General features: G+C 45.1%; 3 protein-coding genes across 4 annotated transcripts; 2 read left to right on the top strand and 1 right to left on the bottom strand.

Annotated features, from left to right (window-relative positions):
* Nucleotides 1-9,659: 9,659 nt before the first annotated feature.
* tomm20b (translocase of outer mitochondrial membrane 20b) lies at nucleotides 9,660-13,365 on the top strand. The gene is made up of 5 exons (XM_003456546.5): nucleotides 9,660-10,157; nucleotides 11,940-11,986; nucleotides 12,198-12,279; nucleotides 12,470-12,612; nucleotides 12,781-13,365. Exons 1-5 carry the CDS (start codon nucleotides 10,034-10,036, stop codon nucleotides 12,823-12,825), a joined length of 441 nt encoding a protein of 146 aa, XP_003456594.1. The 5' UTR covers nucleotides 9,660-10,033; the 3' UTR covers nucleotides 12,826-13,365.
* A 469-nt stretch (nucleotides 13,366-13,834) lies between these two features.
* On the bottom strand, nucleotides 13,835-18,212 carry rbm34 (RNA binding motif protein 34). The gene is made up of 11 exons (XM_003456529.3): nucleotides 18,042-18,212; nucleotides 17,440-17,593; nucleotides 17,000-17,130; nucleotides 16,708-16,921; nucleotides 15,931-15,990; nucleotides 15,800-15,843; nucleotides 15,590-15,673; nucleotides 15,435-15,498; nucleotides 15,312-15,354; nucleotides 15,100-15,218; nucleotides 13,835-14,452 (listed from the first exon to the last, which is right to left on the bottom strand). Exons 1-11 carry the CDS (start codon nucleotides 18,062-18,064, stop codon nucleotides 14,111-14,113), a joined length of 1,278 nt encoding a protein of 425 aa, XP_003456577.1. The 5' UTR covers nucleotides 18,065-18,212; the 3' UTR covers nucleotides 13,835-14,110.
* A 70-nt stretch (nucleotides 18,213-18,282) lies between these two features.
* Nucleotides 18,283-25,127, top strand: tbce (tubulin folding cofactor E). 2 transcript variants are annotated; one of them, XM_005461329.3, is made up of 17 exons: nucleotides 18,283-18,420; nucleotides 18,535-18,758; nucleotides 19,557-19,641; nucleotides 19,742-19,906; nucleotides 20,843-20,928; nucleotides 21,067-21,166; nucleotides 21,244-21,346; nucleotides 21,732-21,808; nucleotides 21,906-21,998; nucleotides 22,664-22,728; nucleotides 22,840-22,904; nucleotides 23,479-23,631; nucleotides 23,811-23,949; nucleotides 24,046-24,114; nucleotides 24,208-24,267; nucleotides 24,366-24,457; nucleotides 24,640-25,127. In XM_005461329.3, the coding sequence occupies exons 2-17, from the start codon at nucleotides 18,662-18,664 to the stop codon at nucleotides 24,733-24,735; spliced, it is 1,545 nt and encodes a 514-aa protein (XP_005461386.1). In that variant the 5' UTR covers nucleotides 18,283-18,420; nucleotides 18,535-18,661; the 3' UTR covers nucleotides 24,736-25,127. The 2 variants fall into 2 exon arrangements, with proteins under 2 accessions (XP_005461386.1, XP_005461385.1); XM_005461328.4 differs by having other exon boundaries at nucleotides 18,345-18,471; nucleotides 18,657-18,758.

Raw genomic sequence — 25,127 nt, 5'->3', positions numbered from 1 at the left:
ACTTGGGTGGCCAACAGTAAACAAATTAGTGGAATAGTTCAGCCTCCTTATTGTGCTGTAAAATCAACATATTCCACCAACAAAAATAAAACAACAACAATACCTTTTCAACGCGTTCTACGTCTTACGGACGAGGTTTATCTAAAAATGCTTCCAGCCCTTTTTCAGGCGAGCCTTTACTTTTAGAAATCCTCCTAAAAATGCTTCCAGCCCTTTTTCAGGCGAGCCTTTACTTTTAGGAATGCTACCAACCCCTCTGGGCAAGCCTAAACGTTTTACGCGAGGTGTCTCAGAGTGTTAATATTCACCTGGCTGCTGATTCACTGCCGGTCTCACAGGTCCGCCTCATCGACCCCCACCGCCGTGGACCACTTTTAAAAACGCTGGCCAGAACCCGAATGTCACGTCTCTGGTCTTTTATCCTCTACCTAGAGAGGAGCTGTCGACAGACTTCAGCGCGGGCTTCTCACGACGTCAGGACTCGATGAGGTTTTCCTGTGGGGTCACACAAAAGTGTTGTGTCCCATCCGGCTCGAAAGACCAAGAAATGTCAGGAGTTTTCCTGTATTGCAACTCAGGTCAGAATAAAGACGCTCAGACAGGTTAACGTGTACACGGGTGAGACTCATGGAGACTCGCACCCTGCAATAGTTGTCAGCCTTTATTCATAGCATTCTCAGAGACGTACAGGAAGAGATAAAATAGAACTGTGCTGCGTGCAGGCTTCCTGTTGAGTCTGCACAGAGCATAACTTCCCCATTTAAGCTGAGTACTAAAAGAGCAAACACATCTAGATAATGAAATGTACTTTTGAGCATAACATAATAAAAATCCTAAAATCCCTTAACAGAGCCTAGCGATGGAAACAACAGACACGTTTCTGTGACTCCAATAAGGTCTGATTGCTGCATCCTGACGTCGTGGGAAGGCCAGGACCGAAGTCTGTCGAAAGCCCTCTCCAGGTAGAGGTGAGAGTCCTGGGCGTAAATTCGCATCCAGGCCGGTCCTGGTCCACGACGCTGGGATCCAGATGACCTGAACAACCAGCAAAAGACGACTGAGGGTGAGAAAACACTGTTGGTTTTAACCCGACGGAAGGGTTTGAAGAAATAAACGCGTGAAATAAGGTTTACGTTCGCCACAAGGAACTGTGTTTAGAGTGGTTTCTGAAGTGACCGTGAATTACTTCGTGACAAATTAGCGCGCAAATGTCTATCTGTGTGTATGTATATGTGTTTTGGAAGTAAGTTGATTTTACAGCACAATAAGCTGCTGAACTACTTCCATTGTTTTTATTGTTTTCTTTGTGTATCCTGCAAAAGCTCAAGTACTGGTGACAAAGGGGAAAAGGTTGGGCTTTGTCTCATAAAACTGACACCGCTCCAGGAATAGCCCAGAGTAGAAGGGCGTGTCAGCAACCACCCCCGAGTCTAGTACCAGAGAAAGCTTTGCAGTTCTGTGATAATGGGGAATCAGCCCACCAAACTCACTGCTGACGAGCAGTGGCTAGAAAAGAAATGTCCAGGCGCCGGACAAATTAGTGCTTGTAGATGGAGAAAGCCTAAGAAAACAAAACGTCCCACTATACATTCACCCATATCAGGAAGAACATAATAATCCCTCATCAAGTAAAAGATTAGAGATCAAAGTTTAAAAAGGGCTGGATACAGACCCAACTGAATACATATAAATACAAGAGGAATAAAGTGGAATAAACAAAAGGTCTGTGAAGATTCTCAGTCATCCAGGTCATCGTAGTCAAAGGAGTTTGCAAAGAAAAGCGTCTGGACTTCTTTAAGTTGCTTGAAGACGTTTCACCTCTCATCCGAGAAGCTTCTTCAGTTCTAAGGTCAAATGGCCTCTCGGGACTCTCGGCCATTTGACCTTAGAACTGAAGAAGCTTCTCGGATGAGAGGTGAAACGTCTTCAAGCAACTTAAAGAAGTCCAGACGCTTTTCTTTGCAAACTCCTTTGACAATAAACAAAAGGCTAAATTAAATTAGAGCTTATCTTTAAGGTATTCAAACTGATAATTGGAAGGATAACAACCTGTAAATTGGTATTAACAATAAAACAAAATTGGGAAGACAACCAAGCTGAATGAAAAGAATAAATGAAAGCAGATAATTCACACAAAACATTTTAAATAAATTAGAGAAATGCATAAGGTATATTAAGGCTGTGTCATTGTTCAGCCAAGGAAAGAGTGTGAAAAAGCAAATGTCTCCAGCTTGGGAAGGTGTGAAGCTGCAGGTCACACAGGCCCATGATGGATACATAATAAAATATAAACTAATAAACTTTGTATATTAGTAGTATAGTAGTATATTGTAATATACTATTGCTGTTATAAAAAAAAGGAAAAACAAAACAATAATAATATTAATAATGACATACTATTAATAAGAAGAGGCACCTCAGTCAGTTATGATGTGAGGTGGATAATTGTTGAAAGTAGTCTGATTCAAGCTTAAGGTTTGCTCAAACTCAGTACAATGATATATGAGATGAAGAAAATAAGGAAAATACCTAATCTAATCAGGTGCATAGAGACACTTAACCTGGTTGTAAACCTGTCATCCTAGATGAGACTTTGTTGAGATGAAGAGCAAACCTACACTAACAACTAATAAGCCAAACCCTGTATACAACAGCTAAAGCTACAGGTTTGAGAAGCTGAATTAAATATGTGAACACTACCAAGCTAATGAGCAAGTTACACATTTTTTTTTAATTTTATTTGTTTTTTAGAGCAGAAGCTGCATATTAAAGATCACACAAGCAGCTGTCTGTGAGGTCAGTTTTTCCTCACACTTCTGCTTTGTTTCTGGCAGCAGCTTTTTTCTTTCGTGTCCTGACTCATGTGCGTGAAGCCTTCATGCCATCGGCAATTTGTTTTTTTGTTTTTGTTTGTTTGTTTTGTAAGTTTGGAAAACAAATTTGTGATCATACTTGTGGATCACAGTGATACATAATGATTAGGCATATGATTTATTAATGCCTAGTTTTAGAGCTGTGAGCTATGAGCTGTAAGCAATGCAAAGTTTTTTCCTAACTTAAAAGTTTGAAATATGTAAGATGTGTGAGTTCTTTGAAAAAATAGAAATGACCTAAAATGCCTTAAGTCAAAATGTAGTGTTGCATCTACTGGAAAGCCAGTACAACATGGAAATCTTCTAAAAACACTGTTAGAAGTAATTACATTGCCAAAACAGTTAGCATTATGTAAATGTGCTGCACATCAGAAAGATGAATCAGAAATAATTAAAGGCAATAACTTTGCAGATCAAGCAGCAAAGTTAGCCGCACAGCAAATTGTAGACACATTGTCTGCATCCTCTATGCAAATACCACTTGATGTACTTAAAGATGAACAAAAAGCAGTAGCAATTACAGAACAGAAGAAATGGTTAAAGTGTGGAGCGCAGCTAGAAAATGATCTTATGACTTGTGAAGGTAAACCAGTACTTCTTAAGTCCCTGCACAGAACAGCAGCATTGGTGACCCATGGGGTGACCCATGTTTCAACGGGAGGGATGGTCCAAGTTGTAAACACACACTTCTATACTCTGAATTTTGAAACTAAAGCAAAGGAATTTGTGAGGACATGCACGATCTGTCAGAGACACAATTCACAAGACAATCTGAGGACAAAAAGAGGACATTTCCCCACACCACCTCATCCATTTCACACCATTCACATGGACTTTATTGAATTAAGTGAAAGTCAAGGCTCAAAATACGCTCTAGTGATTATAGACGTATTCTCAAAATGGCCAGAGATTTATCCAGTGAAAAAAGCAGATGCAATCTCAGTTGCAAAATGTCTATGTAATCATTTCATCCCAACATATGGCATCCCTACTCTGATAAGATCAGATAATGGGACACATTTTGTCAATGATGTGATCAGTAAAGTCTCTGAAGCACTAGGATTCAGCATAAGAAACCATTGTGCTTATCAACCACAAAGTGCAGGATTAGTAGAGAGAACTAACGGCACCATAAAACAGAGACTGAGAAAATGCATGGCAGAAACAGGAAGATCATGGCCTGAATGCATAGGCCTAGTAAAAATGTGGATGAGATTAACACAAGGCTCCCAAAAACTTACACCATTTGAGGTTGTTCATGGGAGACCTTTCCCACTACCAGTGACAAGCGAACCTTTAGAAAAATCCGTCAGAGAAACAACTCTGGCAGAATGGATGGCAAAACTACTAGAAAATAAGGATATTGTTTTGAACAATAAACTGCCGTAAGACTTTTCTCCAGTCTCTTGCAGGTTGAAATCAGGCGAAAGGGGTGTTCAAGAGGAAAAATGATAATGGAGGGCCAATATCAAGTGTTATTGACAACACCCACAGCTTGTAAAATTGCAGAGAGACCCTCCTGGATACATCAGAGCCACTGCAAAAAGGTTGAGGTCCCGAGAAGCCCCGACACCAAGGAGGAAGCACATTAGGAAAGCCTCACCTACGCTTGGTTGCTTCGGGGGTGAGGGGGGGCAGTGCAATTGGGCCCCCGTCGGGTAAGCCCGCACTCTAATCTCCATCCGATCAACTTTAGGGCAGCCAGGTGCAGGTGTGATGGACCTATGTGCAACAATGTGAAGGGGAACCCTGCTGGTTACCTTGACTACAAAGCTCACCCTTACAGGACCCCAGCTGATGTCAACAGCAGCTGAAGCCACGAGGCAGACAGAGAAGATGGACGTACGACAACTTACACCTAATGGACATGACACAAGATCACATCCAACCTTGGATGAAAAATGCCTGATACAGATATGTGTTTAACAAAACCACAGAGAAAGACTGTTATGTCTGCTTGCACATGCCGAGCATATTAACACAACCATGTACGGGAAACACCCTGGAATAAGTGCACTAATTTTGATCTCCGACCACATCTTCAGAATGACTTTTGTAAAGTGCACAACATCATCATCCTCAACCAGGAAGAAACGCTCAACTTAAACAGTCTGACCACATGATTCAATGTGGGGAACCGACGTACCTGAAGGATTCAAACTCTGGACAACTGGACAAAAGGTACTCAACTCACTCTTCCTGTGGGCAGGAGTTGGAAAACGTGCTCTCAGAAGTGAGATAATGGACTATGGATTCGGCTTGTTTCTCAAAGCATGCTGCAAGGTCAACGAGGCACAAAATCAAGAAACAGACGCTCTCAGAGTTGCTGTAATGCAACATCATGTAGCACTGCACATGATCCTGGCTGAGAAAGGAGGATTGTGTGTCTTATTCAACACCACATGCTGCACTTACATACCAGATAATGTACATTCTTCAGACATGACTTCAGATTTTAAAGAGACTGTTGATTGTCGTTGGATTTTTCCTGATTTTATTTTTTATTCTTCTTTATTTGAGTTATAATTTCACAGATGATAAGGTTATCATTCATAGCATACGCAGATGTACTGAAATCAATGAAGATCATGAAGACTTCTTTTCCTATTTGATAGATGAAGATGAAGTGTAACTAATGATGTAGTAACTGAGAATGTGAAAGACAAGTAGTTACTCACTGATGAATTGTACATTTCATTTCTCTGATAAACAGGGCGGAATGTCAAGAGAATATTGTATAATGTGATCAGCTATATGAAATGTATCTTTTTATTTTATCATTAAGCACATGTCTATGTGACTTTTCACCTAGTAACTTGTGTGATGAACCTATGCAGCTACTAACCGCTTCCTGTCTTACAAGAACATGCAAATGTAGAGAAGGGGAAAAATCCGCTGCTCTGAATGACGTCGTTACCTTTGTATACACACACACAGACAAAAACACACACAGACAAACACACACACAGACAAACACACACACAGAAACATCTTGTATAAATAAAGGACGCAGACAGCCATGAGGTGCAGATCCTGTGTTCATGGCTGCCCTCGCGAGCGAAAGAACTGCAGTTGTTTGTGTTTTCTAACTCAGGTGTCTCAGCTGAACAAAGAACAGCAGGGTGATTTAAAGAAATCCCCTGTCAGATATAGATATAGATATATAGATATATACATAGAAAAAAAAAAAAACACAAACACCCAGCGCGCCCCTGCGGGCGGTTTATCCTTCAAGCTCGGGTCCTCTACCAGAGGCCTGGGAGCTTGAGGGTCCTGCGCAGTATCTTAGCTGTTCCCAGGACTGCGCTCTTCTGGACAGAGATCTCCGATGTTGTTCCCGGGATCTGCTGGAGCCACTCGCCTAGCTTGGGAGTCACCGCACCTAGTGCTCCGATTACCACGGGGACCACCGTCACCTTCACCCTCCACATCCTCTCGAGCTCTTCTCTGAGCCCTTGGTATTTCTCCAGCTTCTCGTGTTCCTTCTTCCTGATATTGCTGTCATTCGGAACTGCTACATCGATCACTACAGCCGTCTTCTTCTGTTTGTCTACCACCACTATGTCCGGTTGGTTAGCCACCACCATTTTGTCCGTCTGCATCTGGAAGTCCCACAGGATCTTAGCTCGGTCATTCTCCACCACCCTTGGGGGCATCTCCCATTTTGACCTCGGGACTTCCAGGTTATACTCGGCACAGATGTTCCTGTACACTATGCCGGCCACTTGGTTATGGCGCTCCATGTATGCCTTGCCTGCTAGCATTTTGCACCCTGCTGTTATGTGCTGGATTGTCTCTGGGGCATCTTTACACAGCCTGCACCTGGGGTCTTGCCTGGTGTGATAGACCCCAGCCTCTATGGATCTTGTACTCAGAGCTTGTTCTTGTGCTGCCATGATTAGTGCCTCTGTGCTGTCTTTCAGTCCAGCTTTGTCCAGCCACTGGTAGGATTTCTGTATATCAGCCACCTCCTCTATCTGCCGGTGGTACATACCGTGCAGGGGCCTGTCCTTCCATGATGGTTCCTCGCCTTCCTCCTCTTTCTTGGGTTTCTGCTGCCTGAGGTATTCACTGAGCACGCTGTCAGTTGGGGCCATCTTCGTGATGTATTCGTGGATGTTTCTTGTCTCATCCTGGACTGTGGTGCTGACACTCACCAGTCCCCGGCCCCCTTCCTTCCGCTTAGCGTACAACCTCAGGGTGCTAGACTTGGGGTGAAACCCTCCATGCATGGTAAGGAGCTTTCTTGTCTTGATGTCAGTGGCTTCTATCTCCTCCTTTGGCCAGCCTATTACCCCAGCAGGGTACCTGATCACGGGCAGGGCGTAGGTGTTGATGGCCCGGATCTTGTTCTTACCGTTCAGCTGACTCCTCAGGACTTGCCTGACCCTCTGCAGGTACTTGGTGGTTGCAGCTTTCCTAGCGGCCTCTTCATCGTTCCCATTCGCCTGTGGGATCCCCAGGTACTTGTAACTGTCCTCTATGTCTGCAATGTTGCCTTCTGGTAGTTCAATCCCCTCAGTTCTGACTACCTTCCCTCTCTTTGTTACCATCCGACTACACTTCTCCAGCCCGAATGACATTCCAATGTCATTGCTGTATAGCCTGGTAGTGTGTATCAGTGAATCGATGTCTCGTTCACTCTTGGCATACAGCTTGATGTCATCCATGTACAGGAGGTGGCTGACAACCGCTCCGTTCCGTAGTCGGTATCCGTAGCCAGTCTTGTTAATGATCTCACTGAGGGGGTTCAGGCCTATGCAGAACAGCAGTGGGGACAGAGCATCTCCTTGGTAGATCCCGCACTTGATGGTGACTTGTGCTATGGGCTTGGAGTTGGCCTCTAGTGTTGTGTGCCACATTCCCATTGAGTTCCTGATGAAGGCTCTTAGGGTCCTGTTGATCTTGTACAATTCTAGGCATTCCAGTATCCAGCTGTGGGGCATTGAGTCATAGGCCTTCTTGTAATCAATCCAGGCTGTGCACAGGTTGGTCAGTCTGGTCTTGCAGTCTCGGCTGACTGTTCTGTCTACCAGTAGCTGGTGTTTTGCGCCTCTGGTATTCTTGCCAATCCCTTTCTGTGCCCCGCTCATGTATTGACCCATGTGTATATATATATACGTATATATACGTATATATATATATATATATATATATATATATATATATATATATATATGTATATAGTTAAAATATTACAAAAGAAAGTCCACCTTTTCTGCTTTCAGCTCAGTTCAGTTTCAAGACACTTCAACACATCAACTTCAAGAATGAACAGTTCCACCTTTTGACAGGAGCCTCTATGATAATCAGTGTTATTCACTTTACCTGTCAGTGTTTAACGTTTGCCTAAATGTTGTCTATAAACAGTTTATCCCAAGTGGTCTTATCTTTCAGAAATTTGAGATGGCACTGAGTAATCAGCTTTTACCCAAAAGTCGCATGGAAGCTTTCCAAAGCTCACAGCATGAACTATCTCAGCTAATACAGCTACACACTGAACTCTCCTTGATTGCTCCAACTAAAAAGCTGACAACTCTGTTAGGTTCTTCTAAACAGTGAGACCAAGTTTGGAAGGAGAGCTGAAAAACACACAAAAAGAAAGAAAAAAAAGAAAAGAACATAAAAGTTTTTATTGTATTTGCTCTTTTAATCATTGGAAGCCAGAATCATAAACAAACCAGTTTGTTTGCAAACATAAAGTTATCATTTCGCTCTTCTGTTCATTTCTGGCTCCAAAAAGAAAAGAAAAGAAAAAAAACACGGCAACAGCCGAAAGCCACTGCATGGTGCCATCTTTTATATACAGTCTATGGTTGCCTATATGTTCACATGTAAGGTGCTGCCTGACTGGACAGTCAATTAGGTAAGAGATGTGTTATTGGTTAGAAGGAAGGCAAAATATTTTGTTAAGCCAATCAGAGGCAGAGTAGGGCGGGACACAGACCTCATCTGCGGTTTATTGGCCCTGCCTGTACAGGTGTGTGTGCAGGTTTTAGAAATGAGAAGTTCTTCAACATAAAGGGCGTTTATCAATATGCGTACTTGTGCGTACTTGCGTTCTCGTGTACTCGTGATACGTCATCAGTCGGAGACCAAGTACTGTTCCAATTCGAAGTACGCATCATGCCGAGAACGCGAAAAAGTCCCGGATGTGTTCTCGATTCGCCCGTTTTATCGAGCATGCATCGGTGTAGACTTGGGACAGCTATATATCCCAGAATGCATTTCGTCCAAAACTCAACAGCGGACTCCCGGCACATCGTCCGTCCCCCCCCCCCCCGCTCGTGGACTTCTCACTACTCAGGTTAAAGAAACCCCAGCAGCTGTCTATAGTATTGAGTGTCCACTAAAATAGAAATAAAAGCGTTCTAACATCTCACCTGCTTGTTTTTATTAAGGTATGTACACTATTTTTATTAATAGAGGTTTCACTACTGAGGTTAAAAATGATATATAAGTCACTTAGATCACTTCTAAATGTTAATGTTTGGTTTATTTCAGTGTTTTATTTGTTCCTGAGTAAACCGGTTTGGCTGTGATTAAAGTTAAGCTTCATAACATGTTACTCACAGTTAAATTAAGAGGGGACGGCAGTAAAACCTCCGGACCTGTGACATCATCACGTACGCAGGTGTTCCGACTGTACAAATCACGAGTCCGTGCTCGCGTACTTGAGAATTGAGAAACGGCCCACGAGTCCGTGCTCGCGTTCTCGGCGGGTACGTACTCCCGTGCGTTCTCGGCGAGTACGTACTCACCGAGCACGCGAGTACGTACTGGCGTACTTGGGCATTGATAAACGGCCAAAACCAGATGATAACGGAGGTGCATCGTATTTACAAAGAAACTAACACAAAATAGAATTTAGCTGAAACTGCGGTTTTATCATGTGTACCTGATAATCTGTGTAAACCACACATATTTTTATTTTCACTTCACTAAAACCACTCGCCTTTTGATCATTTGCAGGCAAACTGCCCGAGAAAAAGCTCGTTTTTCTCATTTTCAGTCAGGCGTTTTCAGGCGGTTACTAGCTGTCAAAGGTGGGGTCCTTACGGTCCTTCCTTCCTTGAGCCGCCTGACAGAAAACGACAACGGGAGGTAAAAAATCCAGATTAGCCCGAAATCCTCCAAAAACCGAGCGGGTCTCTCGAGTTATGATGGGCGGAAGGACGAGTGCCATAGCGGCGGGTGTATGCGGGGCTCTGTTTGTCGGTTACTGTATTTACTTCGACAGGAAACGCCGGAATGACCCCAACTTCAAGAACAGGCTACGAGAACGTGAGTGTTGACCTCCTCGCTGCTCCTTTTCTCACCTTCACCGGGTTCCCGGGTTTGCACACCGGGCAGTTTCGTTCGGTCCGGTCGGTCCAGTTAGCTTGTCCAGAGGCTGTGGAGGGGTGCTACAGTCAGTTCAGTAAATTAAACAAAGCATAGCTAGGACTTCATTCATGTTCTCACATCGGTAGGGTAGGTAGGTTAATGGGTTTGTAGCTGACAAGCCACGATGTGACAGTAATCACATTTTTTGCACCCTCCCTGGATCCTGAGCTCTTCCATCCTCTAAAAGGATCTGTAGGAATAACTGGTGACATGATTTGTAAAGGGCAGCATACGATTAATGGCTGTGCTTCAAAACAAACCATTATTTTGGTGTTACCTAACCCTACATCGGGGCACAAAATAAGAAGCTTTTATATGGCTGTACACACATAAATATACTGGATATACCAGTGCCAGTCTAAGGTGTGCTACTTCAAATTTGAGCCGCTGGGCAGCTTATGGAGGCTGGATTCAGAGAACTTCTGACACAGTTGTCTCCAAGGCCACATTACCAGGTGGTATTTATATACTCCCAGGTGCTCATCCAGATATGTCCTGCCAGCAAACTGCAAACACTGTGAGAGAAAGGCTTTACTATCCTGTGATGTGACCTGCAGCACACACTCATTCACAAAGCTGTTTCCATTTAAAGTAGTTACACAACAACATAGTTAGCATCATGTCTTGTTAGCTGGGCTTCCAGCCTGCTGGAGATTATTGTGTTATTCAAGGAAGATTGGGCCCTGTTCCAGTTTGTTAATCCAAACATGAGGAAACTCCAGGTTTTCACGTACATGGTAACAGACTCTGTGAACGAAACCACAGCTCTGAGTTTCTCTGACTCCTCTGCTGCTCCTGGACCAGCTGACTGACACTGATGCGTTTGCTCGTTCATGAAGTTTCTTACAAACCACGATCCAGCTTTTATGTTTGCCATTTTGTGTTCTCACACGAGCACTTTCGTAATCCTTCAGTCGTCAATTAACAGTAAGTAAGAACAGAGACGGCAGTTACACCACAGATTTGTGACATGCGCAGAAAAAAATCTGTATTGTGTATTTGTAGCTTTGTAACTCTGACTCTATCGACAGTAATGCTGTCTGACATGTGTGAGCATCATATTCTGTCTATGGCAACGACACAGTGGACCAAGCTGGTTAGAATAACTCTGTCCTGTGTGATTGTTGAGATAAATATGACACACACTGACACACGTTCATATTCGTCAGTCCTCTGTTTTATAATCAAGGCTTTACTCTCTATTTGCCCGTTGCTGTGGTGCTCTCAGGTGTTCTGGGGGACACTCAAAGTTTGAAATTGGAGTTTGTTAAACTTGCTTCAGGAAATACGGCAGAAGCAGCAAACTGTGTATAAACACAATACTCACATTCCAGTGTTTGTATTCCAGGCAGTTTGTACTTGTTACCAGTCACCTGATGGGAAACATGGTCAGCTGAACGTTATCAACAGGGTGACAAATAATCACTGGCATACAAAAATCAGGCCTAAATTTCCAGTAAATAGTTGACTTGACCTTCTTGGAGCAAATGCTGTAAAACAAAAACTAAAGACATTTATAAGCACAAGTTTGGCTTTAAGCCCATTTCTATGTCTGTCTTATACTCATAACTTTATAAGTTAGTAGCAGCTACTATCTTAAGGCTACTTTCTTGTTAAAACCAAGATAAACATGTTTCGAAGGCTGGAACATCGTGAGCAGTTTTCCTGTTCTTGTCACAGGGAGAAGAAAGCAGAAGGCTGCCAAAGAGAGGGCAGGCCTGGCAAAGGTGAGCAGTCTCTACACGCCTGCACCACACGACTTTACATTTGCACACGCATGCATGGAGCTGTACGTGTTTCTGTGTTAAAGCTAACACCCACATTATAGGAGAACTTCAAACCAAAGAACTGATACTGACTCTGCTGTACAACTGCAAGCTACTTCACACAAATGTGACAGAAATCAGCTGTGACTGCTTACTGTTGGCTGTCCTGCAGCTTCCAGACCTGAAGGATGCTGAAGCCGTGCAGAAGTTCTTCCTGGAGGAAATCCAGTTGGGAGAGGAGTTGCTGGCTCAGGGTAATTTTCTCTTTAACTAAACTGGTACCACTGAACTGGTCAAACGGTTTACTGCCGTACAGCCAGTGGTGACCTTGCTGCAGCGCTAAAATGGCTCTTACTCCTTCCCTGCTGTTGGGACACCCAGCATGGGCACAGACGCCTGCATGTGGAGCTTATAAGCTTTTGTTTCCTTTCACTTTGACTACAGGAGACTACGAGAAGGGTGTGGATCACCTGACCAACGCCATCGCTGTGTGTGGTCAGCCTCAGCAGCTACTACAGGTGCTGCAGCAGACTCTGCCTCCACCTGTCTTCCAGATGCTGCTCACCAAGCTCCCCAGTATCAGCCAGGTTCGTGAATTGCTCTAGGATCAGTTATTATGACAGCATGCAGAACATGGAGTCAAGCACAGTTTTATTTCATTTTAACTCACGAGTCTTTGAAACATTTCTAAAGTGTTCCTCAGTCGTGCACACTTCAAACCATAAAGCCGAGGACTTTTGTTTCCTGTCTTGCAGCGTATCGTGAGCGCACAGAGTCTGAGTGAGGATGATATAGAATGAGAGAGCCCAGAAGAAGCCACCCCTGCTCCCCGTTTGTTCATCACAACCTGCCCACACCTCGGCCTCCTGTCACTTTGACCCCATCCAGCCTTCCTAAAGGGGTTCAGTTTCTCTTCCTTTGTCCATTAAAAGGTTTTCTTTTTTAACTTGTATTACCCGTTTTGGGGTATTAGGATATCTTAATCACAAGGCCACAAAAATGTAAAGAGATGCAATCAGGCCTGTCCCCACTCCTACATTCTCATGTATGTAATAACCAACTGAGCTTGATTCAAAGATGAATCGGCTCCTTCCTCCAAGGTGGTGCAACACACATCTGACAGGATTATGTACAAGGTTTACGCTGCCTGATGTGGTTGTACCTGCCGTCTCCGTGACAACGTCAGTAGTATAAACCAGAATGTGCTCGGATGAGTATTTATTGTTACGTCTCGTCTGTCTTTCCATTCTAGACTTGGAAACGCTTTTTAGAGTGACGATATGTTTTGTTCTGTTTGAAGAGGACGGCCCTCTTGAGCAAGAATAAAAAATCTGAACAAACCACAGCTGTGTTGAGTGTTTAGTCCTGGTCACCCTGGCACAGTGCACACAACTGCAACAGCTTGATGTCTTTATTAAACCGAACAGCTGAACCAAAGCCCCCTGAGCCCTGGAGGTGTGGGCTCTGCCTGTGCAGCTACTCTGGGAAATAGTCTAATGGTCCTCATCTACAGGCTGGTGGATGTACGGGGAGGAGAGCTGGAGGCTGCTATGAACTGTGACACGAGAGAAAGATGCTGCACAGCAACCAACACACTGGTGGTGAGAAATGTTTCTGCTTTCTTGGTGAGAGGATACCATCTGTGACAGACTGAGGTCAAAGGTCACGACAGCATCTAAACTTCAGACTTCATCTGCCTTCAAATGTTATTAGTGTGGATCATTTGCTTTCAATACTAACCAGATTTAGAGATTTTGCTTGTGATTTGTAGGAAGGAAGAAAACAGTGACAATAAATTCTGACACAGAATGAAAGAAATGACGTATTTTAACCAAATAAGTGAATAAGTAACAGATCAAGTCCAACACAGCGCTGTGGGAGGGACCTGTGACTTTCTCTCTACGCTGGGCAGAGGAAGTTCTCTCTTTGTATACAACCTCCACCTTGGACACGATGTGACAGAATGAATACACGTTTAGCTGCCTGAATGTCAGCTGTGTTAGCTTAGAGTTGGGCTCTGAACCTGCTGCTCTTCCAAACGACTCTGTGGTCACAGCGATCACAAGCTTTTTCTGTCCTCACAGTTTAAATATGAACAGACTTGTCTGGCTTCACTCTCTTTTTCTTCAGTGCTTTCTTTTTAGTCTTTTTGTCTGGATCTGCCATCTCTCCTTTGAAAGAAGCGGAGCTTCTGCTCAGCTTTTGCTGGTTCCCCATCACCTTCCTTGGGGACTTGAAAGCTCCTCGACCAGCCGCCCTCTCCCATCCAGAACCCGTCTTCAGAGTCTTGCCGGTCTTCCTTGTGGTTGCTTTGCCGTCACCGCTACTCTTTTGCTTCTCCTTCTTCAGTGACCTCTTCACCCGGATGGATCTGCCCTCCAGCTTTGAGCCGTCCAGTTTCAATGCCAGCTGCACAGAATCGGTACTCTGCACAAGGAAAACAAAATGAGATGTAGAAACACATGGCCTACTTTGACCAAAGCACCGATACTGACACTTAAAAACTGTACAATGGAAAAACCACTGGGTGATGTCACACTGGCTACATCCATCTTTAACACACAGTCTATTGTTGATTCTAATTTATTATAATTCTGAGCTTTTAGACTTTAAAAAGTTCCCAAAGTATGAGTACACAGTGTAGGTGATACAGCCACCATCTGCCATATACACCGTTCAGGAGCATAAAACAAAGAGCACCAAATTATTACATTTAATATTTCCTGACTGCTGGTGTGGGCGTGTACGGCAGCTGCTAATGAGCTCATTCAGTGACACGCCCCAAACTTCAAGCCAAACAAAGGTCACCACAGATTACTGCAAAGAGGATCGAAACAGTTTTTGTACCAGAGCCTAAACACATTTATTTATAAAGCACCAACTCACAATAACAGTTTGCTCAGGGGGCTTTATACTGTAAGGTAACGACCATATAAAGAACCAATTAGTAGAGCAATGTAAGAGAAACCCCAACAATGTGACAGTGGGAAGGAAAGACTCCCTTTTAACAGGAAGGCAAACAGAGAAGCAGCTCTGCTACAGAGTTACTCCAGAGCATGTCCGAGCTCTTGTACCTCAAACAGGACGTAGCCAAATCCTTTTCCCAAGCCGGAGTTCTTGTCTCGCACCAGTCGCACCGCCTCCACTGTCCCGCACTCTTCGAAATGCCTTCGAAAAGTCAGCTCATTGATGTCTGCAGACACAGCAGGTTGGCTTCAGCTTAAAACTACTCACTCATGCACAACTACACCTTTACCATTGTCTGGAACTCTACAGAGGAACTCACCAAATGAGAGATTCCCCACAAAAACAGAACGCTTGTGGTCGTGCTGAAAGACAACAACAGGATTTCAGTTTAAATGCCAGGAGACAGATACAGCACAGCATTCTGGGACGTCTGCTGACTCACAGATGAGCTGTCGGTCACTCTGTCCACTCGGATATGAAAGTCTTTCTCCATCTCCATGCCATTCCTGTGAGGGCAGACAGAATGAAAGACCGCTCTATCAGCACATCTATGTTTGGGTCTTACAGCATTAGCAGGTTTCAGGAGGAGCGTCTGACCTCTCCAAAGCTTTGGTGACGCCATCTTCATCTTTAAACACTACATAGGCATTGATGCTCTGCTTCTTTGGGTGAACTTTGCGCCTGCGAAGTGAAAAGAAGCTCTTTGGTACAAATGGAAAGGAGTCAACTGAAACCATACTATTAGTTTGATGGTGGGAAGCTAGTGAAAGCTTAGGATTAAAAAATAAACAACTTTTAGAAACTCACTTGATAGCAGCTACTTTACGAGACATGGAGGGGTCCTCTCTGACCTGTTGGAATGAAACACAATGTTACTGAAGACGAGAAGTTGCAGCAACCTGGCGACTCACTCTCTTTTTTTTCAGAGGTGTTTTTACCACAGAGCGAAAGCGAATAGATTCGATGGATCCTTTATCCCTGAAGAGGCTCCGCAGGGTCTGAGAAAAAACAAAAAAGGTTGCCAGTCTTTGAACTTCCACATTATATTGTCCTATAAATACTGCAATTATTGCACAACAAGCAATTTGTACGTCTCCTGAAAGATCTTGGAAAGAGCCACAGTACAGACAAACAGTTGTATTTTCACGCTGTCACATAAACACCTGTTAGAAGCTAAAACATCAAACAAGCGTTTCCAGAAGATGCAGATCAGACCGGCTGACCCAGCTTAGCCAGTTTCTCCTGGTTATCGTCCCACAGCTTCATCCACAAGGCTCAGTCTGAGGTCAGACCGTTGATGTAGAGGCTCAATACTGAGTGTGTACAACGTCAGAGTGTAAATGCTAAAGTGCCATCTGACTCATGACCATATTTGCTCCTGTTACTGCGCCTACGTGGCTGAACGAGAGTCATTTGAAAAACACTGCTACGTCTCGTCTTCTCCATTCTGCACATAAGGAGAAGCAGCGAGGAGGCTTACAGAGGAAGGAGTGGCGCCTGGCTGCTGGAGCTAACACGCAGGAGAACTGACTCTAAAGCGTCTGAGGAGGCAGAAACTCGAGTACTGTAGTAGTCTGCACCTCAGCACTAAACTACACTGCATGTTGCATCCATTTAGTTTATGAGTGCAGGCTGCTACCCACACTTGGTAGTGTCAGATACAGTCAGATGGTCACTATGGATACAGATGGATAAAACAAAGAAACTAAATAAACCTTCTTGGTGCAGCTGATGGGAAGGTTGCCGACAAACACCGTCCTTTTCTTTTTCAAGGTCTCCTGTGCCTTGCTGGCCTTCAGCCTCTGTCTCTTCATCACCCAGTACTCTGTGTCGTTCTCCCTGCCCGACTCGGATGTTTGTCTCTTCCTCTTCCTGTTGGGTTTCTCTGGCCCGTCCTCATCCTCGTCTGCCTTTTGTAAACCACTCTCTCTGAAACCAGCAAATTCAAATGAGCACTTCAAACAAATGGGTTTGAGAAGAGACGGGAAGAAGAAAATAACACTTCACCTTTTTTCCAGCTCCTGATTGGCTGCTGATTTCTCCTTAGCTGGCTGCTTCTTCTTCTCCTTGCACGGCTGACCTTTGACCTGTGGGCCTTTCTGTTTCTGCTCTTTGGTTTCTGTGCTGTTTTGAACAGGCTGCCATCGTAACACAAAACAACCACAAGAAACTTCAGTCATTTCCTCCCTCTTAAATAATCCACTAACAAGTAGAGGCGCTCACTAAAAGTTGGAAAATAAAACGTACAAATTCTAATAAAGAAAAACAAAACTTCATCAAGCTCAGCGAAGGTTAATGCACCTCAGCGTGCCTTAAAGACACCTTAGAATAAATAAGTCATGACAATACAAGAAGACAGATTTTCTTGGTTTTTACAGATTTAGTTTCGACTGGTGGTCGAGTCCTGACACGCAGTCACAGACAGGCTGGTTGTGTGCTGCACTCACCAGAGGCGCAGGCTTGAACAGCAGCGCTGTGGATGCTGCTGCTGTGCTGAATAAAGCCGACAGGGATCCAGAGGCCGCAGAGTTCTTCTGGAATAAGCTTCCTGACACCTGACCCACTGTGTAGTCAGCTGACTGTTGTCCTGGCGACACCTCTCTGCAGAGGACAGAAACACTGACGTTAACAGGCGATAATACTTGTTTGTGCCATGTTTAGCTGAGCACTGGCACAGCTGTGTGCTCATTCACATCTGTACACAAAGAAGCAGGGAAGTCTTGGATCACTGCTTCAGCTACAGAGACCACTGCCCTTTGTAAGTGTTGGATTCAGAGAAATCCAAAGGATCCAGGACACAGAAGTTTATCGCCGAACTTCTGGAGTGGGTCTTTGTTCCTGCTCAGTTGGAGGTCATGGCTCCTCCAGCAGACAAATAACCGAGAGAAAAACCTGAACCCCTGCGGGGGTCTCACTGCTGATGCTAGCTTCGTTTCTTTGGGAGCACCGGTCCCCGCAGACCGAAGGCTCAAGTCTGAGTTCTTAACGTTATCTCACTAATCGTCGTGATATTTTCACTCGTGTTATTAAAATGTGTGTGTAAACAAACCTGTTGTGGGCTTTCTTCTTCATGGCTTCAGCTCCTCTTTTTATCTGGAATAAATGTCTGCTGAATGTCCTAAACTCCAGTAAATGTTACAGCACATCCGCACGTTTTCTTTACGAGTAGACCGCTGTCCTACTTCGAAATATTCCCCATAGGAACACGGCAAAGCCCCACAAAGGTTCCTGTGAGTTTTCCTAGCTTTAGGCTGATTTGGTACCGTATAACTAAACTGGGGTGATTTATAGGAAAGGAACAGACACACGTAAAGTGTCAGTGAGTATATTTCCTTCGTGGTATAACTTCTTTTTAGAAAAAGGTTTGTGGGAAAACGGTACGACGTTGAAATGGGTCCCATCCGGTGAAGCAGCTGCGGGATGTTTTGGTGCGAGCAGGCTGAGTGACTGTTCCACAGCAAACGTGACATTTATCAAAGGTGTGTGTGATTTTATATTTAGTTTGCATTTTTCAACCATTACGTGTTTCTCATTTTTTTCAGGGAGACACAATAAGCTATCGAAACACTGACATACCAGAAGTGTGCAGTGTTTACTTATTATACTTATAAGCTGCTTCCTGTTGGAGAAGAACTACAGAGTGGCTCTAGTTTTTTTCTCGTAGCTTCCATGGCGGAGGTGCCGGTGGATGCGGTGGGTAAGCGGGTGTCCTGCGGCGGGGAGCGGGCCACAGTGCGCTACTTTGGACCTGTACCCCCCACAGCAGGTAGGACCCGGGTTGTACCTCTTACCTCATCATGCATGGATGAACATCATAAACCGCGAACACACAGAGACAGCCAGTATGATAGGAGGACTTTACTATGAGCATCATACTGACTGCAGGCCTACTTGTTGTTCCTAGAGTATTTAAAAGTAGAATGGGAGGCAGAGCCTTCAGTTTTCAGGCCCCTCTTCTGTGGAACCAGCTTCCAGTTTGGATTCAGGAGACAGACACTATCTCTACTTTCAAGATTAGGCTTCAAACTTTCCTTTTTGCTAAAGCATATAGTTAGGGCTGGACCAGGTGACCCTGAATCCTCCCTTAGTTATGCTGCAATAGACGTAGGCTGCCGGGAATTCCCATGATGCATTGAGTGTTTTCTTCACCACCACCAGTTGCAGCAGATTACAGCCTGGTTCTGCTGGAGGTTTCTTCCTGTTAAAAGGGAGTTTTTCTTCCAACTGTCGCCAAGTGCTTGCTCATAGGGGGTCATCAGGGCCCAGCTGCCTCACATTTGTCATTTAACATATTGATCAAACTTATATTTTGATTAAGAATAAATATGGTTGACTGTTAGCAACAGTGTACCGAGACAAAGTCTGTGTCATTTCAAACCCAACAGACTGGACGTTGAGAGAGAGGAAAGCCGGGAGGGGGCGGGGTTTTTTCCTGTCCCCCTCTCTCGACACATGTCCAGTCCGAGTACACGGATAAAATCACACTGATGAAGCAGATTTAACCACACGCTTGCATCACTGCATTACCATTAGTATAGCTGTGTATTTGTTTTGTGGTTTTTAGGTCTGTGGCTGGGTGTGGAGTGGGACAGCCCCGACAGAGGCAAACATGACGGCAGCCATGAGGGAGTGCAGTATTTCACGTGCAGGTAAAGTGCTCAAGCATGCTTTGTCTGCACGCATCCTGTGAGATAATTACTTTATACAGTCTTCTGTGAAAATGTCCTGATACGTTCCCTTTGTTCTCAGACACCCCACAGGAGGCTCCTTCGTCCGTCCGGCAAAGGTGAGCTTTGGAGTGGACTATCTGACCGCCGTGCGACAGGCATACAAGATCGACTCAGAGGAGGTGCTGAGCGAGGAGATCTCCATCTCCAGGAAGAAGCTCAAGTGGGGGAACATCAAGGAACGCGGGTACGATGCCGTGTGGTCAGGAGAAGAACGTCACACAGCTCTGTTTGTTTTTATTTATACTTTACATGGCTGCTAATAGAACGTAATATCATAAGGATGTTATCAGCTTCAGTTCTGTGGCCTGGTAGTTGTTGGTAGCATCCACCTGCAGTAATGCATCCTGTATGTGTTATGATGATCAGCTGAGCTGCAGAGTCAGTGCTGATGAAGAGAGGAGGAAGATGAAAGTCACCTGAGACACAGCGCACATGTCTGAGGTTTTATATAGTCAGACATCATAAAATCATCAGGTCTCATAACTAAGTAAACACAGCCTGAGATGAATAACAGCACCGAGTCATTACTGCCGTCTTTCTTTGTAGTCCAGTGTGAATCCAGCCCTCTGGGGTTATCTCCAAAAGTTGAATCTGTTCATCTGGACATAGCGTTTTGTGGGAGAAACGTTTTGTCACTCATCCAAGTGACTTCTTCAGTCATGGGTCATGGGAATTTGCATAATTATGATTAAGGAACTGACCTCACAGCCCATTGTTCCTTCAGTGGGCTGGTTTCAGTCATTATGCAAATGTACTGTTTATAAGGTTTGGGGAAACCTGCAGTCAGCTGAGACTGAAGAAGTCACTTGGAAGAGTGACGAAACGTTTCTCCCACAAAACGCTACGTCCAGATGAACAGATTCAACTTTTGGAGATTTACTTTCCTGGATGATTGAGAATGCATCAAGACCCCTCTGGGGTTAGTTTGGTCCGTGTCTCAGGATGTGTTTCGTCACACATTGTCAGGTTCAGATCTTTGAGCTGTTCCCACAGTCAGATCCAAGAGATCAGTTACACGTGTGTGTCCACTCAGAAACAGAGTCACAGCCTTTGTGTTCACACAGTTTTCACTCCCATTTTAAAACTGCACACTTTGTATTGTGTGTCTGTGTGTGTGCAGTTTTGAGAGCCTTCCCTCAGTGCTGCTGAGCCGCTCTGACGTGAGTGGGTCTGGTGCTGATGGGCAAATCAGGACCACAACTCCCAGTATCCTTCTACAGACGGTGCTGGATGCTTTACTGGCACTCAGGACGTGTGAGCTTCACAAAGCGTTCCCATTTCTTAGAGTCTGTCAGGTTGTGATTGCGAGCAGTGTGGATGTGACACCTTAACCACGCTGATCAGATGTGGAGTGGCTGGACCTGAGTGGGACTCTGTTGTCGTGCTGGGAGGATGTGGCCACCATCAGCCAGCAGCTGGACAGACTGGAAGGACTGCAGCTCAGGTGTGGGTGTGGGTGTGTGGGCTTTGTTTGGCCTCACTTTCCTTCCACTCAACATTTGATGGTGTTGCTGTTTTCAGTTACAACAGACTTCGTTTGCCCCCTGACCCCTCGGCTCTACGCCACGCTTTCTCAGCCCTCAGAGTCCTCGTGCTCAACGGCTGCCAGCTCACCTGGCCACAGGTACGCAGCACTGTGGCACTTATATTTACTTTTCTTTCAGCTCACAGATAACATTCACATCAAACAGTAGACTAACTTAAAGTTTCCTGAAATGAATAAAGGAGAATTTAAAGCGTTCCCTCTTTTTCTGTTTCTCTAACACTCACATTGCTGCGTTCAGTCATTTTCTTTCTGTTATGTTTCTTTTCCTCTTACCGCTCGCTGAACCTGCTTCTGGCTCGAGTCTCTTCCTCTTCAAAGGGAGTTCTTCCTCCCCGCTGAGGCCAGATCTTCTTAAATAGTGGATCGTCCGTTGTCATCATGGACAGTGTTGGGTCTTGAGATGATGAACTGGTGCTGTCTGAATGAAATCTCTTTTCCATCTCTGATCATGCTTTCCTCTCAGATTCTGGAATGTGCTCCCATGTGGCCACAGCTGGAGGACCTGTGTGTGGAAGAAAACAACATTACAGAGCTGCAGAGGTAACACTTTATCCTTCTGTGTGCCCTGCTTTGTCTTTAGATGTGTGTGTTTTCACTCAAAGCTGCCTGAAACCAGCTGTGCTGTGTCTGTTTAAAGGCCTGAGGGACTGCTGCAGTCGCTGAAGAGTCTGAGTTTGTCCAGTAATCCTTTGGTGCAGGACAGCGTGCTCAGTTTATCTGCTCTGCCCAGGTACTGTACAAAGTGTCAGCCATGCGTCGATGTCATGTGCTGCACGTGTTTGTGTCCAGTGTGAGTTCATGCATGCAGACTTGTGATACAGAAATGTTTGCAGCTTCACTGTCAGTTAACCTGATGCTGAGCAGCATGTGTGCGTTTCTCTGACTGCTTTGGTTTCAAACTGCATGCATGAACACACACAGTGAGGACTGCTCCCTCCTGCAGCAGCACGAAAACACGCCATTTATTTTATGTAACATTTAAATATCAGAGAAAATATTTTAGGTTCTATCACTGAGTCGGGTCATCTCTGTACATGTGTGCTGCGCTCAGGTGTGAACCCTGTCTGGCTGCCCTGTTTCTAGACTGCCATCCTCAGCCCTTTTATTGAACTGCAGTCCTCTGTATATTCAGCTAGCTAGCTCTAGCTCATGTTAGAGCAGCGTCTTGTCAAAATATATGGAAATAACTGTGTTGCTAGGCAACCCAGCCCACAGCAGAGATTTTACCCCGCCCCCTGCAGCTCTAGGTGGAAGTGGTGATCCCACACACCCCAAAAATCAGTACTTGATCTGATTTTTGGAGGGATTTTTACAGTGTTTGCACCATAGTCACAGTTTTCTGTTTGATGTTTAATAAAAGAGGCTAGAGTGAGTCTGGTGTGTTTCTCGTGGCAGGCTGGAGCAGCTGAATTTATCCAAGACCGGACTGTCTGTCATTCAGTTTGAAGATGCTGCCCCCGGTAACGACACAGTTTCCAGCCTAACAGCATCTGTTGTCCTTTTGTGTTTGGATGTGTAGAACAGCTTTCTGTGCGACTGCACACATGTCAGTGACAGTCTCTGCTCTGCAGGGTCTCACACAGCCATGTATGCAGCGCTGAAGAATCTCAACCTGGACCACAACAACATCACTGAGGTCAGTGTGTTCCTGCACCAACACACGGCTATGGATGGTTAGCCAGAACGAACTGTGACAGACGTTTCACTGGAACAGAAACATCTGAAACATCATTCTGTGGTTACAAAACTAACAAACATCAAACATGCCAGAAATAACTTTAGCTTCAGTTCAGTGAAATGTGTTGCCATAGAAACAGTCAACAGCTGCAACTGTGTCTGTTTGTGTTGTTGTAGCTGTTACAGTCATACAAATACCAGGTTTATTACACCAGTGTATGTGTACTTCTGTAACATAGATCAGTGCAAACTAGAGTGAAGCCAGTCTGGAAACTGTGTGTCTAACACCGCAGTGCTGTGGGTGAAGGCTGCACTGTGACACACAGCAGCAGCTCGTCTGTCATAGAACTTCAGTCAGACTGCGTGTTTTATACAATCACACTGTTACATCCAGTGTGGGTGCTGAGGCAGTCTCCACGTTACGTGGCCTCGGTCGTGTCATTTTTGTTCTTCTGTTCAGCTTCATCATTGGACGTTATTTAAAATAAACTCTACGCCAGTTTAAAGGAAGTGTTTCTCTCTTTCTCACTTAGTGGTTTGTGGTGAACGAGCTGGCCAAACTTCCCAGTTTGGTCCGGCTTTCTTGCCGTGGCAACAAGCTGGTGAGCGGGGATGGAAACCCGAAAACAGCCAATCAGATGCTGATCGCCAAACTGGAACAGCTGGTTGTGCTGAACGGCTGTGAGGTGAGCTCGATGTTTGTGAGGACTCTGCCGATGCTTTGGAAACGTGCGGACGCTGTGTTCTGACACGTCTTCAGATTGCTGCGTGACAGTTTATAGCCCCGCCTCTTGTGTATGAGTTATGGGCAGCATGTCGGTGCTGACCTGTGAACATGTGCTCAAGCTGCTGGGCTTTCCTTCAGATTCACGCTGACGACAGGAGGGGAGCGGAGCTCGACTACATCAAGATGTTTGGAGAGGAGTGGCTAAAGGCGGGTGGGCGGAGTCAGCCCAGCCCTCAGTTCGTCTGTGAGCACCCTCGTTATCAGGCCCTCATCAGCAGTAAGTCACGCTGTGGGGTCACATGACCTGAGACAGCTCCAGCTTTGTTACTACTGACATGGTCTCAGTCACTAACTCCATGTTGCTGTTCTTCAGAGTATGGTGCTCCTGAGGAGGGCGAGCTGAAGAAGCCGGAGCCGTTTGCCCTGAAAAATCAGCTGTTAAGTAAGTCCCGCCCCTTTCTGCTGTCTGAGTGGCTCCACGAATGAAAGTGAATCAAACATAATACAAACAGTTTCATTGTCCTTCCTTCAACAGAGATTACCTTTGTGTTTCCGGACGATGCTAACCGGAAACCACTGGAGAAGAAACTTCCAGGTACGAGCTCAAAGCCTCGACTCTCATTAGATTATCAGCGCTCTCATCTGTCTGTGGAGCTCTGCACATAAACAGTGTCATGTGTTTCTGTACTGTAGCCTCCATGGTTGTTCAGAAGGTGAAGGGCCTGCTGTACAGGCTGCTCAAGGTCCCTGCAGCAGATCTGAGGCTCACCTACACCAGCCCCAAGGTAGCACACTCAGTAAAGGCAGGAGCCCCTGTGGCCTTCACAGAGAGCAGCACACACGTTCACTGATTTTCTTGTTGATGTGTTTGTGCCTCGGTTGTCCATGTTCAGTCCGAGTCTTCCTGAGGAACGGTCCTGTGTGTTCACTGCCACTGTGGGACAGTAAAATGTTCTTGTTGTTATAGATGGTGGGGACAGAGTTTGAGATCGACAGTGACCTGAAAACACTGCAGTTTTACTCCATAGAGGATGGAGACCAGGTGCTGGTGCGCTGGTCCTGACCCAGTCCAGGTCTTGAAGACCCACAGGAGGAACAGAGGAGAGACTTGTTGGAACGAGATGGAGACTCTCACATGTGCACATCTGTGCACAGCTGCACGCACTGGATTTGTTGACGCCTTATTTCAAACATGGCAGACACATTTTGTTTTTGTTGTGGTTCCTCTGACGCTGAAGGTGTACGCTGCATCGTCCTCAGAGGAGGTTAGCTTTACAGGCAGAGATGCAAACTGAACCATGAAATGTTAGTCTGTGGTCTGTAAATGGAAACAGCAAAGCTAATAAATTCCTACAGTGATGCTTAAAAATCAGAGGACAAACAGTGAGTGGAGTGTTTAAGTCAGGCTCAGTGTCAGCTTATTGCTCAGCTGTTAATAAACCACCATGATCCAGA

Source organism: Oreochromis niloticus, linkage group LG6, assembly GCF_001858045.2.
Source record: "Oreochromis niloticus isolate F11D_XX linkage group LG6, O_niloticus_UMD_NMBU, whole genome shotgun sequence".
In the NCBI taxonomy this organism is placed as follows: Eukaryota; Metazoa; Chordata; class Actinopteri; order Cichliformes; family Cichlidae; genus Oreochromis; species Oreochromis niloticus.
This window is presented reverse-complemented; position numbering and strand designations above follow the sequence as displayed.

Bases quoted from the DNA above. Each gene is read 5' to 3' on its own strand.
- tomm20b (XM_003456546.5), top strand. From the start codon at position 10,034: ATGATGGGCGGAAGGACGAGTGCCATAGCGGCGGGTGTATGCGGGGCT. The intron at 11,987-12,197 runs GTGAGCAGTCTC...GCTGTCCTGCAG, and splicing joins AGAGGGCAGGCCTGGCAAAG to CTTCCAGACCTGAAGGATGC. The intron at 12,280-12,469 runs GTAATTTTCTCT...CTTTGACTACAG, and splicing joins AGAGGAGTTGCTGGCTCAGG to GAGACTACGAGAAGGGTGTG.
- rbm34 (XM_003456529.3), bottom strand. From the start codon at position 18,064: ATGAAGAAGAAAGCCCACAACAG. The intron at 17,131-17,439 runs GTGAGTGCAGCA...TTACGATGGCAG, and splicing joins TGTTCAAGCCTGCGCCTCTG to CCTGTTCAAAACAGCACAGA. The intron at 14,453-15,099 runs GTACAAGAGCTC...TTCCTTGTGCAG, and splicing joins TTGGCTACGTCCTGTTTGAG to AGTACCGATTCTGTGCAGCT.
- tbce (XM_005461329.3), top strand. From the start codon at position 18,662: ATGGCGGAGGTGCCGGTGGATGCGGTGGGTAAGCGGGTGTCCTGCGGC. The intron at 21,999-22,663 runs GTACTGTACAAA...TTCTCGTGGCAG, and splicing joins AGTTTATCTGCTCTGCCCAG to GCTGGAGCAGCTGAATTTAT. The intron at 23,950-24,045 runs GTAAGTCACGCT...GCTGTTCTTCAG, and splicing joins TTATCAGGCCCTCATCAGCA to AGTATGGTGCTCCTGAGGAG.